The 15,023-nt window shown below is 41.2% G+C and overlaps 1 protein-coding gene across 1 annotated transcript; it reads right to left on the reverse strand.

The window, feature by feature from the left end:
* Positions 1 to 865: 865 nt before the first annotated feature.
* On the reverse strand, positions 866 to 12,783 carry LOC121727960 (odorant receptor 49b-like). The gene is made up of 9 exons (XM_042116044.1): positions 12,651 to 12,783; positions 12,351 to 12,555; positions 12,134 to 12,256; positions 10,017 to 10,074; positions 9,919 to 9,983; positions 9,747 to 9,846; positions 9,554 to 9,658; positions 4,149 to 4,304; positions 866 to 916 (listed from the first exon to the last, which is right to left on the reverse strand). The coding sequence occupies exons 1-9, from the start codon at positions 12,766 to 12,768 to the stop codon at positions 866 to 868; spliced, it is 981 nt and encodes a 326-aa protein (XP_041971978.1). The 5' UTR covers positions 12,769 to 12,783.
* Between the last annotated feature and the right edge of the window lie 2,240 nt (positions 12,784 to 15,023).

The following is a 15,023-nucleotide window of genomic DNA, read 5'->3' on the forward strand; positions in this document are numbered from 1 at the left end:
ACTACATTTTAAAATATCTTAAAACACTTTATCTAATTTAACCAGGTCATGTTGGTTCATTTTGGACCTTAAGAATAAAGTACCAGCTGATAAGAGACAATAATGGATGGTAAGCGAAAATCTCTGTTAAGAAATATAATATAAAGTGATGGTAGTTCAGCAAAAATGAATTTTTCTTTTTTGGAGGTTAGCGACTTTTCCAGGCTCTGAATTTTTAAAGTTAGTACTGATTTTCGCTGAAGCACCACTTATCTTCCAAACTAATGCGATATTAGATTGAGTATTAGCTTCAAAAAATGATTAAAAAATCACCCATCCAATAGGTTTTGGAATTTCCAAAATCGGTCAATAGATTGTAAAGTTATGAATTTTTTTTCAAAAATTAAAACTTTAAAACGCTCTTTCCTAAAGTTGCCTATATGGAGGTTAGCGACTTTTCCTTTCCAGTGTCGATATGATTTAAATGAATATTTTTGAAGATATTACAGATTTAAAAATTGCGGGACACGTAGCTTTTGGCGGGGCGGTACCGACCAATGCGGGCCACGGCACAGAATAATAATTGTATATTACTCATATTAGTAGTACCAGCCACGGGTAGTAATGAATACGAGTATAATTAAAAACTACTGAATCGATTTTAATCATTTCTTCTGTGTTTGACATAGGCCATAATATATTTTATACCCGTGCGAAGCCGGGGCGGGTCGCTAGTAAATTGTATAATTAGACGCGGCAAGATCCTCGCCGCTTTTGATGAGAGTAGCGAGCAGAAGGTGCATAGTGCTCTGCAGCCACCTGCAGGCCAGCTGCTGCTGCGCAGCGTGCTGGAGGTGGTCGCGCTGAACGATGTGCAGTATTCGCTTCACTTCGTCTGGCGCAGGACAGCGAAGAAAGTGTACGACGACTTGATTATCTGCGAGCAGTCAGTCAATCTCATTATTTATTAATTTAATACAAATTCTCAAAATCAAACTTTTTTTTTTATTCAGAATAAATTTTTGCAAATCTTCCCTGAAAGTCTACATACTGTTACGGACATATAGTGCCATCTAGCGTCAAACCAGCGAAACTGATCAGGGGAACACAGACAACATAAATCCCCTACTCAATACTAGATGGCGTGAGGTGCGCAAGTACATACTCGAACCTTCTAGAAAAGTTAAACAGTTGTTTACGTGTTTACCTGTTTATTTGTTTACGTGTTTCCTTGTTTACGTTTATTGTGTACATTCGGGAAGGAATGTTCTCGAGCAGTCTAGGGCTCGCTTCAACCCACATAAATAGTTGCAGGAGGACGGGCCGTAAATCATTTCGATACGAGCTATCATCAAGGCGACTTCGGAGTGACAACAAGTGATCAATAGCGAGTGAACCAGTGAAACCTGCGACTTGGCTACGACCAAGGACAGTGATAGTGCTTAGTGATTGGACGTAGTGATTAGTGTTTGGACTTAGTGCTAAGTGTTGTGACCTAGTGTGTGCTTGTGTGACCTAGACTTAGTGAATAAAGTCTTCAAGAGAGTCAGCAGGTCTTTCTCTCCAAATCCTTCGAACCCTAGCACGTAACAACTGGTGTCAGAAGTGGGATTTGGAGATGCCATTGACTCCGAGAGAGGACTTTAAGGGGAGTGTCAGGACAAGGGCGCAGCGAGCTGCTGCCATTGACTCCGAGAGAGGAGTTCAAGGGGAGTGTGAGGACAAGGGCGCAGTGTTATTGACTCTGAGAGAGGACTTCGAGGGAAGTGTCAGGACAAGGGTGCAACGGGCTGCGGAGGTCACACCCACTGGGGACCAAACTCCACCCACTGCGGGCCAGGTCGGGGTGTCTAGTACTACCGGAGTGGTGCAGGTGGCGCAGGGACCAAGAGTAAAAGTACCGCCATACGACGGCACTATTTCTTGGAAAGCTTATCGTCGGCAATTTCAGACTGTTGCTACCGCCAACGAATGGACGAAAGAACAATGCCTGACCGCTCTCACTGTTGCGCTCAGAGGTCAAGCTTTGTCGGTCCTGGAAGGGAAATGGGTTTCAAGACCTGATGGAGGCACTTGAATCTAGATACGGGGAGCGACATCTGGAGCACGTGTTCCGTACCCAACTGCGTGACAGAGTCCAACGTTCAGGAGAAGGACTTCAACAATGGGTGTTGGAAATTTATACGTGGGAGAGCCATGCTTCGGCACGAATGGGCCGGCTCGGCCGGATAAATACCACGTTCTCACAGAAAACCGGCGTGAAACAGCGCTTGCGCTGTGTTTCGCCGAGTGAGTGAGTTTACAGGAGGCCCAATCCCCTAACCCCTACCCTATTCCCTTCCCTACCCTCAACTATTCCATTCCCTTCCCTTCCCTTCCCTACCCTCCCCTATTACCCTATTCCCTCTTAAAAGGCCGGCAACGCACTTGCAGCTCTTCTGATGCTGCGAGTGTCCATGGGCGACGGAAGTTGCTTTCCATCAGGTGACCCGTTTGCTCGTTTTCCCCCTTATTTCATAAAAAAATGAAAAACTCGTCAGGAAGGCATATCCGGGAGCCGCCACCAAGATGGTCGACACAAATATTGTTCAAGGATTTGTCGACGGAATCAAAGACCTGGAGGTCAGGGCTGCAGTAAGACTTGGTCACCATACCTCGCTAAAGGAAGCATTAGCGCATGCTTTGGAAGTCGAGGCTGTTCGCCATGACATACGACAGACCCATAAGATCCACAAGGTATCTGAGGAAGTCAAGGAAGTTAAGGCTCCTACGAGTACGAGGAAAAGATTTGAAGCCATGTGCTATAAGTGTAGTGAGAGGGGCCATCTTCAGCTAAACTGCCCGCAGAAGAAGACCCAGATGGCAAGGATGAAAAGGATCGAGGAACAAATGGAGGAATTGAAGAAGCAAGCGGTTTCGTGCCCTACTCGGGATCATGGGAAACGAATAGAATCCAGAAATAAGGGGCGAGTACTGGATGACGCGGAGAAAGCCCCGGTAACTGTTACCTCCCAGGCACGGAGCGGATCAAAGAGAACAAGTTATTTGGGGCACTTGGAGTATGATGCTATGAGAAAGGCTCAAGAAAGAGATGACGACCTTCGGCACATCATCACATGGAAGAAACGGGGTAACGTAAAACCAATCTGGAGTGAGGTTGCACCCACTGGCGCTGTCACTAAGGCGTACTGGGAGCAATGGGACAGTCTGATACTTCAGGACGGAATACTCTACCGGAAATGGCAGAAGGCTAACGGCAGAGAGTTCTATTTTCAGATAACTGTCCCAAGGGCGAGAGTACCAGATGTCCTCCGCGAGATACATGAGGGCGTATCAGGGAGTCAAGAGGATGCTAATAAAAGTGCGGGAACGATTCTTCTGATTGCATTGGCGAGAAGATGTGCAGGATTGGTGCCGCAAATGTACTATTTGATTGCTGTATGCTGATGTGAAGGGACTGCAGACCAGGAGTCGTAGGAACAGCGTGGCGCGTTACCATGGCAGTAACAATGATGCTCGGGACGAGCATCTCTAAGAGGGGACTATTGTTACGGACATATAGTGCCATCTAGCGTCAAACCAGCGAAACTGATCAGGTTGTTTACGTGTTTACCTGTTTATTTGTTTACGTGTTTACTTGTTTACGTTTATTGTGTACATTCGGGAAGGAATGTTCTCGAGCAGTCTAGGGCTCGCCTCAACCCACATAAATAATCGCAGGAGGACGCGCCGTAAATCAGTTCGATACGAGCTATCATCAAGGCGACTTCGGAGTGACAACAAGTGATCAATAGCGAGTGAACCAGTGAAACCTGCGACTTGGCTACGACCTAGGAGAGTGATAGTGCTTAGCGATTGGACCTAGTGATTAGTGTTTGGACTTAGTGCTAAGTGTTGTGACCTAGTGTGTGCTTGTGTGACCCAGACTTAGTGAATAAAGTCTTCAAGAGAGTCAGCAGGTCTCTCTCTCCAAATCCTTCGAACCCTAGCACGTAACAATACCAAATCTCGCTACTTTAACATACTTTAGGTTGATGCAGATTAATCGGCTCCCAGCAATTTAAATGTTCGAAATAATTTCGTATATTATGAATTATGACTTATGAGGTGCCGGGAGTCGGGATCCTCCAATCTCTATGATATATACAAAATGATGTTTTGTATCGTACCTTGACGTAGGTCTCGAGAGAGAGCGGCACGAGGCCGGCGGCGGCGGGGCTGAGGTCACGGCCGGCGCGCAGCAGCAGCAGCAGCAGCATGCGCCGCGCGCGCGCCGACAGCCCCACCCAGCGCATCGAGTACGCCGCGCTCGCCACCAGCCCACTCTGCACACACACACACATCACTCACGCTACTACACCTTTAAATTTATATTAGCAGAAACAGACAACGTCTCGATTTTTATTTTGCAAAAAAATAAACATACATTATTATCTCATTATTAGCGACAAAAATGCTACGAGTTTTTATTTATGTATGTGTGTGTTGTAATGTTTATTTGTAGGAAATAATTATAAAAGAGTGCCTTTTGTGGGAACTGGGATCACAGACTGACAGGGGGCCACGGAAGATCAGGCGGCTTGCCGCAGTCGATATCTGAGTGGCTTGCCGAACAATATGCGGTGTGTGCATTGCGAAGCTATAACCGACTAATTACCTTTTAGTTTAATTTGAAGTAGGTAAATATTAGTAGTGCGTCATCTCAATTTGCTTGTTATTCTTTTGTGTTGTTATTGTTACGGACACACAGAGCCATTTAGCGTCAAACCAGCGCAACTTATGGAAGAAACGCAGGCAGCGTCCACTATTGGATACTATTGGATACTAGATGGCGTTAGGCTTCTCGAAGTATTCCACACTTGTTTACGCCACTTGTGTACATTCGGGAAGGAATGTTCGCGTAGAGTCTAGGGCTCGCCTCGAGTCTCGACCCATTTATAATAGTCGCAGGAGGATGGGCCGATAATTCAGTTCGATACGAGCTATCATCAAGGCGACGTCGAAGTGAAAACAAGTGATCAAAAAGTGATTCTAGTGGAACCTACGACTTGGCTACGACCTATGATAGTGATAGTGCTTAGTATTTTTGGATATAGTGCTTTGTGTAACTTTGTGAATAATCAAGAGAGGCAGCAGGTCTTTCTCTCCAAATCCATCGATCTCTAGCACGTAACATTATAAACTCTGATTAAACTTTTTAATCGGGACTTAACGCGACTTATTTAAGTAGTAATGCTACTACGAGTACATACTTTTTACTTATACGGAACAATCACATTGAACTGAGTAGGGTGGTGAGTGAACTGTACACAGTGCATTTGGAATGCAGTAGGGTGTCTACTGAAGATTTTGATAAATGTGATCGTATAACGTTCCATCAAGCGTTGCGAACATACGAGTTATGTAAAGTGAGCCACGACCGCAAATCCAAATGGCCAAAGGAATGAATTACGCATTAACACCTCAGCGAATTCCTTACGAGGAAATAGTGTGTAGCGTGGAGCAGGCTATTTCACGTAATAAAGTTCCAACCGCGGATGCAGAAGTTATAAGGCAGGATATAGCGGTGATATTACGTAAGTCGAAACTGCCAAAGAGTAACATAACTACAGAAGAGCGGCTAGCACTTAAACGGTTAAGAAACAACAATGACATCTTAGTGCTAAGGGCTGATAAAGGAAACGCTACTGTAGTTATGAGTACCGAAGAATATGTGCAGAAAATAAGGAGTTTGCTGTCTAACACAAATGTATACAAACCAGTGTCATACAATCCAACGGCCAGAGTTACTCGGCGCATTCGAACTTTGATCCACGAAAACAAAGATGTCTTCACGGAGGACGAGTACAATTTTCTACGAGTACAACCCAAAGCTGTGCAACCCCCTAAGCTATATGGTCTGCCTAAAATTCACAAAAGGAACATTCCTCTGAGGCCCATTGTGAGTCAAATTGACTCTTCGACATACAACTTGGCTAAACATGTTGCTGGAGTGCTGCGACCATTAGTCTAAATGTAATAAATTAAATCTAAATGTAATAAATTATTTTTCATCTACAAAAACAAATGTTTCCTATAATTGTAAATGAATAAAAATGAAAAGATGCTAAATGCTAACTAATTAATAAAAATTATAAATATTAACTGTGAAATAGGAGTATAAAATTATTGTTACGAAAACATTTGAAAAATGTCATAATATGAATGAAACGGAACTTATGTCAATAGAGATTGACTCTGTTGAATCGAAATCAAATCGATAAAAAAGGGCGGCCATCTTAAATCGCCGGCACCACTGAAATGTCAGTACGAAATCGATAATTTCGATTGCAATTCCTTTACGAAGTGATTCGATATTTTTAAACTATCGATTAATTTTTGTTAGGTAACTTCCCTACTATTGTCAATTATAATGTGTCACGCATATCATCATAAAACGCACAAACTATAGATGGTGACCGCATCTATGCGTCAAAATCGTTTATTGCAATTTATTGTTAATTTTAATCATTCTTTGTCCTTTTCAGGATTCAAATTATATTTCATCAAAATCTGTTCAGCAATTATAAATGCACCAATAAACTATCTTAGAAAGTTGCGTTTACAAAATTACATATTTTAATCTAAATATTGATATGTCCTAAGACAGTTTTTAGAGTTGTGACTTGTGAGTTATGATATAGACAAAAATACTGTATATTTTTTAATATATTACGTCTATGAGTTATAAACGACTACGTGACGTCACAATACTTTATAAATACCGCAAAACCGGTATCAATAGTAACAACTACAAAAATGATAATATATCTGTTAAAAACCTAAAAATAAATAAAAAAAACCGGCCAAGTGCGAGTCGGACTCGCGCACCGAGGGTTCCGACAGCTTAAAGGTATTATAGACCTGAGTATTTGGTATGAATTTCAATTTAATACCTCTACGCGTTTATGAGGAAATGGGTAGTAAGTTTAAAATTATTAAAAAAATATATATTATGTGATGTAACTAAAAATTTATGGTTTTCGTAATTTTTCCTTTATCTATGCTATAAGACGTTGCTTCGTACCAAATTTCAAGATTCTGAGTTCACGGGAAGCACCCTGTAGGTTTTGATTCCCTTGCAAGTGTCGAAAATTTGCGGCATAAACGGCTGTATCTTTTGATTGCGTTGGCTTAGAAGTTTGATTTTTTCACAGCTTCAAGGGACAGTAGACCTGAGTAATTGATAGAAATTTCAGCTTCATACCTCCACGCGTTCCTGAGAAAAAGGGTCTTGACAGACGGACGCACGGACAGACGGACAACAAAGTGATCCTATAAGGGTTCCGTTTTTTCCTTTTGAGGTACGGAACCCTAAAAATGTTTTATTTCTGAGTAAATTTGAATAATTTTTTTTCAGAATGTCTACCTGATCACTGATGCCTACCACCGGTTCGGGAACTACCCCGGCGAGAAGAACCGGCGTAAGAAACTCGCACGGGTCCCACTTTCATCAAAGAATGACATTGTCATAGGACAGCTCATAGGGCCGTGGTTACAAAATCTTATATATTTAAACGAGAAATTCTTGTATAATATATATATACCTATATAATTGGAATCTCGGAATCAGCTCCAACGATTTTCATGAAATTTAGTATATTGGGGGTCTCGGGGGCGATATAGCTAGGAATCATTTTAGTATAATATAATCCAAGCAATATGCAATATGGGTGTTTGAAATTCTATTTGCCACAAGGTGCCACAATATATTATAATATAGCCTTAGAGCCTATCATTTCAAATTGCTTCACGATAATTATGCTTATTTGACACGATAGACCTTAAGGCTACCTTAAGACCCTTAAGACTAGGTGGCAAATGGAACTTCACACACCCTCATTGTAATTATGATACTTGGACAGCTGCTGCTGTCTCTTCAATGACACTACAAGATAAAGACATTATATTCTAATTTAACGCCAAAACATTATTGTTCGCCGATGTCTAGCCATAGCCGATGTCACAATGGCCCCAAAATATCTCAAATGTGGGGCCTCCAATGGTTTGTCTAAAAATTAGTCACTATTATAAACCTTTAAGACTTAACTCTATGTATTTACTAAAAAGATAAGGTACTATGACTGTTAAATTTATCGTAACATAATATAATCTAGATAATTTCAAGTGTGTTTGTGTATATTTATAAAAACGTACGTTTTCATCTAACTTCACAAGAAGGAGTAGTATATTTTTAGTATTTATGTCATAATTTTATTAAGAAGACCAAATTGTACATTTCACTTTGGTATATATTGGTATTATTTGGTAATAAATTAGTATTATTTATTTATTTATTTCGTATGTTGCATTGTTAATGTTAAATATCAAATGTTTTTAAAGAAAAAATATTATAATGTAAGTGATTTTCAGTGAGCGTTCAAATATTCACGAATACAAGCAACTTTATTAATATCAAATAAAATTTCTAATAAGAAAAAAGCCATTCATACAATTTCAAAAATACATCTATCTCTCTCACTGCCTCGAAACAAATCGACTGCTTAAATTTTGTTATTATTTGCTGAGTAGTCATTCTAAATGGTAAATTTTTCATTCTACACTACTACATAGTATAATGAATATGGTGTCGAGAGGATTGAGAAGACAGAAGGAGAAAACGAGGTATCCAGAGGTGAACCGTCAAGCAGCATTTTTACCATACGTCAAAGGCGTAACGGACAAAATTGGAACAGAGCTGAGGAAATACTCCATTAAGACTGTGTATACTCCGTTACGTAAAATATCACAAGTACTTCGGTCACCAAAGGATTCCTTACCTTTCCAAACTCCTGGGGTTTATAAAATAGATTGTAGCTGTGGTAGTTCGTACATTGGCTAAACGAAACGGACTATTGGCGAAAGAGTGAAAGAGCACATAGCCGCAGTGAAAAATCGCCAGACAAATAAATCTGCGGTAGCAGAACATCTGCTTGATATGGGGACTAATCACTGGATGGAACTACACGACCCTAAAATCCTCTCTACGGATCGTCATTACCACACGAGAGTAATACGTGAAGCCATTGAAATTAAAAAGTACAAAACTTTCAATCGTGAGGACGGATTTAAATTGTCGCCCGTGGAATCCAGTGATTAATAAGTGCAAACCGCGTGTGTCACCTGTGTCTATAAGTGTAAACCCGGATACAGTTAGTGTTGTGTGTCGCAGTGAACCTACTGACTTTCAGTGTATTGGAACACAAATATTGGACAACTTGAGGGTAGTCGTAGAACAGACCGCCCGGTGCAGACGAAGACGTCGCGCTCCTGCAGTCCCCTCGTGACCACGGCCGTTGCAACACGGCCGAAACGTCGAGAAAAAGTATGTACTCGTAGTAGCATTACTACTTAAATAAGTCGCGTTAAGTCCCGATTAAAAAGTTTAATTATAATGCAACGCGAAAGTTTAAAATGTTATTATAAACTCTGGCTGTGTTTTGTCCCTTGTATGTTTAATAAAATGTTTTAATTAAGTATTGTTTATTTATTATTATTATTTTAAAACTATAAAATTATTATGGGTATATCCTACTTCGACTTTAAGCTCATTGCCGTAGTAGCAGTAGAGGAACAGCTCGGTGAGGATGCAGGCGATGAACAGCAGCATGGACGCGAACTCCGCACTCGCCACCGAGAGCTGCGCACACGCATAGTTAGGCACACGCTAGTCACTATGCTAATAATTGTTACTCTATGTTTCTCTAAGTAGACGCCACGCCACTCACGCTGGCCATCTTGTACGCCGCCATGCACAGGATGCCGCCGCCCACTCCCACCTGTATGAAGATCGCCAGGCCGAAGATGTCCTGGAACGACGTAGCTATCCTGTTCGAAACATAAGCACGAGTCAGTCCATTAACTATAGTCAGTCAGCCTGTAGTTAGTGGAGTAACTCACTCGGTGACGGCCTGGTAGTGGCGAAAGCAGCGCACGAACTCGCGAAGCAGCGTCGCCTCGTGCTGCTCGCCCGTCGCCTCGTGCTGCTCGCCCGTCGCCTCGTGCTGCTCGCCCGCCGCCGACCGCGCGCGCTCCGGCAGCGTCCGCAAGTCCTCTCTACCACAAAACGATCATTAAAACGGACAAATTAACACATTATCAGAAATCAGTATCGTGTCACCGAAGTTTCAACTGCACGGTCGGCGTTGTACTACATAGGCATCTATACTTATCTATACTATAATATTATAATATTACTAGCTGTTACCCGCGACTTCGACCGCGTGGACTTTTATAGTTGTTTCCGTACATCTATTAAATCGTTTACGCGCAAATCAGAAAAGTAAATTGTGTAGGAACCGCACATTTTTCCGGGACAAAAAACATTCCTTGTCCCAGATTCAAATTAGTATCTCCAATCTCCATGCCAAATTTCATCAAAATAGATTAAATAGTTTAGGCGAGAATCATAAAAGTTTATTGTGCGGGAACCGTATATTTTCCGGGATAAAAAGTGTCCCTTGTCCTTTCCCGAGATTGAAAGTATTGCCCTCAGTATTGCCATATCAAATTTCATCAAAATAGATTGAGTAGTTTAGGCGAGAATCATAAAAGTTTATTGTGCGGGAACCGTACATTTTCCGGGACCAAATTAGTATTCCGTGTCCTTTCCCGAGACTCAAAGGACTCAAAGTATTTTATATCAAATTTCAGCAAAATGGGTCCAGCTGTTTACGGGTGATGTTGTGACCACGCGAAATATAACGTTCCGCGCGGCTTCGCCCGCGTAAATTAGAAATTTCACAGACAAATTAGTCCACAAAAATAGCCTTTGATCCTTCACGTGGTCTACTTCTTATCTGTGCCAAATACCAGAAAAATTGCTCCAGTAGTTCCTGAGATTAGCGCGTTCAAATAATTACCCCGTTTTTTCAATACTTTCCTCTATTTCTTCGCTCCTATTAGTCTTAGCGCGATTAAATATAGCCTATAGCCTTCCTCAATAAATAGGCTATCTAACACTGAAATAATTTTTCAAATCAGACCAGTAGTTCCTGAGATTAGCGCGTTCAAATAAACCCTTTCAAATAATTTCCTCCCGATTTATCCACACTTTCCTCTATTTCTTCGCTCCTATTAGTATTAGCGTAATAAAATATAGCCTATAGCCTTTTTAGATAAATGGGCTATCTAACACTGAAATAATTTTTGAAATCGGACCAGTAGTTCCTGAGAGTAGCGCGTTCAAACAAACAAACAAACAAAAAAACTCTTCCCAATTATAAATTTATAAGTATAGATAATAATAATACTTACCGCGCGGAAATTATAAGTATAGAACTAACAAACAAACAAACAAACAAACTCTTCCCAATATAAGTATAGATAATAATAATAATAATACTTATAATTGAGAAGAGTTTGTTTGTTTGTTTGAACGCGCTAATCTTAGGAACTACTGGTCCGATTTGAAAATTTCTTTCAGTGTTAGATATCCTATTTATCGAGGAAGCCTCTAGGCTATATTTTATTGCGCTAAGACTAATAGGAGCGAATAAATAGAGGAAAGTGTGGAAAAAACGGGAGAAATTATTTGAAATGAATGCGCTAATCTCAGGAACTACTGGTCCGATTTGACTTTCAGTGTTAGATAGCCTATTTATCGAGGAAGGCTATAGGCTATATTTTATTGCCCTAAGACTAATAGGAGCAAGGAAACAGAGGAAAATGTGGAAAAAACGGGGGGATATTATTTAAAAGGGCTTATTTGAACGCGCTCAAGAACTACTGGTCCGATTTGAAAAAATCTTTCAGTGTTAGATAGACTATTTATCGAGGAAGGCTATAGGCTATATTTTATCACGCTAAGACTAATAGGAACGAAGAAATATAGGAAAATGTGAAAAAAACTAGGGAAATTGTTTAAAAGGACTTATCTCACGAACTACTGGAGTAATTTTTCTGTTATTTGGCTCAGATAGGAAATAGACCACGTGAAGGATCATAGCCCATAGGCTATTTTTATTGACTAATTTGTCTGTAAAACATCTAATTTACGCGAGCAGAGCCGCGCGGTACGTCTAGTAATTTATATCATGCTGTAAACACTGCAATTACTTCGATGTCTGACCGAACATTGTAGTCGTACATTCATCAATCACCAGTCTTTTGCCACCTGAGAATCTCCAGCTGCGTCTTGCAGAGGTAGAGGATTGTGGCCATGAAGCCGTCCATCGTCGTGTTCGCGATGCCCACGAGCGTGATCACGTAGTGCGAGTACAGCAGGCACGGCACGAACCTGACGGGTAAACGAACACTAATAATACGAGTAATAATTCCAACGAAACGTGTCGAATCAAAGTGCACGTATCGTGCCACAGAGCAATACGAACGCGACGAGCGGTTGCGTATCGAAGCCGGTCCAGAAGGAGAACTCAACGGGCTGGCCGGCGGCGCGCGCCAGCAGGGTCAGCGCCAGCCACAGGTGGCACACCACGACCGCGCAGCCCGCGTACCCCAGCAGCAGCCGCCGCGCCGCCGCCGCCGTCCGCGCCAGCCTCGCCGCGCCGCCCGCGCTGCTACCCGCCAGCAGCGGCGCTGCTTCGGAAGTCGGAATTACACGGGACATTATCGTTTTGATTCGTTAATTGAAAATATACTTAGGCAGCAAGATAGGCAGGGAGCGACCTCACCGTCGAGGTTGCGCAGCACCTCGTCGATGCGATCGGCGTCCGCGTAGAAAACGATCTGCTTGGCGATGGAGGTGACGTGGCACAGCAGGAGGAACATCACTTTGGATAGCTTCTCCATATCGTTGCGGGCGCGGAGGGCGTAGACAGTCTCCAGCAGCAGGTAGGCGCCAGTCAGCAGCAGCACAGTGCGGCGGTAGGCGCGGTGCCAGCGGTCCGCCGCCGCGCCGCCCTCGCGCCGCCGCAGGAAGCCCGCCGCGCGAAGCACTCGCGCGTGCGGCGCGAGGCAGAGGCCCGCGCTTGACCTGAATCATTTTCAGCTTCTGTAGATTCGCTGACAAATATCAATATTTGTTCAATACCGTCGATAGGATAGGAAAAATGGTCCTGAGCCACATCACTACTTATAGTTCTATGTAACTATGAGCCTTCTTACGTGAACATTGCGTTTCCTTTCTTGTTTCGGTGCTCGTCTTTCGAAGGGACTTTGACTGTTGTCAGGCGTTTGGCGGTTTTATGAGTGTGTTCCTTTGTTCCAGCGGGGCGGGGCTGTCGTTAGCAGTTTAATTACCGGGTGAGTGGCGGCGGGGGCGGGGCGGGGCGGGGCCGCTGACATCGCTAATAACACACGCGAGCCGCCGCTGTCGAGGATCTGTCGCTAACTAAATGACAACTCTGCTACAGTCAATTAATACGGACAAGGTAACAGCGGGGCTAAAATGGTCGCTTTGGAGAATCATATTATGAATCACTAGCTATTTGACCGAGCTTTGCTCGGTATTCGATGAAAATGACATTTTCTAAAAATGATTCCTAGCTAGATCGATTTATCGCCCCCGAAACCCCCTATACAGTGTGTAACAAAAATAAGTGATAATACTTTAGGGTATGTACGTGTTCCTTGTAGAGAGTTCACTGGGCATATGGGCAAGGTGTTGTAATAAAACAGTTTCAACTTGTTATTTTATTTTATTTTCACATATGTAAATTACGAGCACATTACAGCCATGATAATTTTAGCAGAGAGAGAACACAGAGCACAGAGTGCATAGACAAAGAAAAACATTTTTTTTTTAAATATAAGTACCATAATATTCAAACCAAAACGCGGGAATTTCAAATATACTTCAACACTCTCTCCAAATTCCAACGTTTTACTTAATTAAACATTAATTAACAAAAGTTATATATATATTCAAATAATAACTTTCTTAAACAGAATACACCTGTTTACAAAGACTCTCAGCAATACATGAACTTAAGAAATAATCATACAAGATTATTGTTACAGTTTACAAATACCTAACTTATTTCTTAAGTATTGAAATTTAGTTTTACACAAAGGTTTAGTTAATATATCAGCACATTGTTCATTGGTATTTATATACTTTAAATCAATAACTTTTTCCTCATATTTTTCTTTTACAAACTTATACTTTATGTCAATATGTTTACAGCGTTTATGATAATTTTCATTTTTTATGACAGAAATTGCACTCTGATTATCTATATTTAAACTTAAAGATACCTGATTATATTCATCTATATCTAACAAAAGCTGTTTTAACCAAATGGCTTCTTTAGTAGCGCTGCAAGCAGCCATAAATTCAGCTTCTGTTGTAGATAATGCTATGGTTTGTTGACGCTGACTAGCCCAAGTTATAGCGGCACCATTTTTAATAAAAACATATCCTGTCATTGAACGTCTTGTTTCTGAATCATTTGCATAGTCTGCATCACTATAGCTTTCCACTATGTTTTGTTGTTTAGGAGTGAAGTACAGACCATATTCTTTTGTGTCTATTAGGTATTTGATAATTTTTTTAACTACTTTCCAGTGACTATCATTATAGCTATCTAAATACCTGCTCACTAAGCTAACACCGTACATAATATCTGGTCTGCTTACAATAGCCAAATGCATTAAGGAACCAACTGCCTCTCTATACGGTATTTTCTTGTTCAACTCTGTGTTATTTTTCTCAAGTTTTGTATTTATATCTACTGGTATACTGTTTCCATTTGCATTACTCATATTGAATTTACATATTATTTTCTCTATATATTTTGTTTGATGTAAGAATATATAATCTTTTCCTCTTTCAATTTCTAAACCAACAAAATTTCTAGGTTCACAAGTTTTTATTTCAAAATTTTTCTTCAAATCATCAATTACTTTATTTAATATATGTTGGTCTTGTGAGATTATTAACCCATCATCTACATAAAGGATTAAGTAAACTTTGATTCCATCTAATTCACCAGTGTATACACATTTATCTGAATGACTGTTAGTGAAACCAAATCTCTTTAATACAGAATCAAATCTTTGGTTCCAGCACCTAGGTGCTTGCTTTAACCCATATAAGGACCTTT

This window comes from Aricia agestis, chromosome 6, assembly GCF_905147365.1.
Source record: "Aricia agestis chromosome 6, ilAriAges1.1, whole genome shotgun sequence".
NCBI lineage: Eukaryota > Metazoa > Arthropoda > Insecta > Lepidoptera > Lycaenidae > Aricia > Aricia agestis.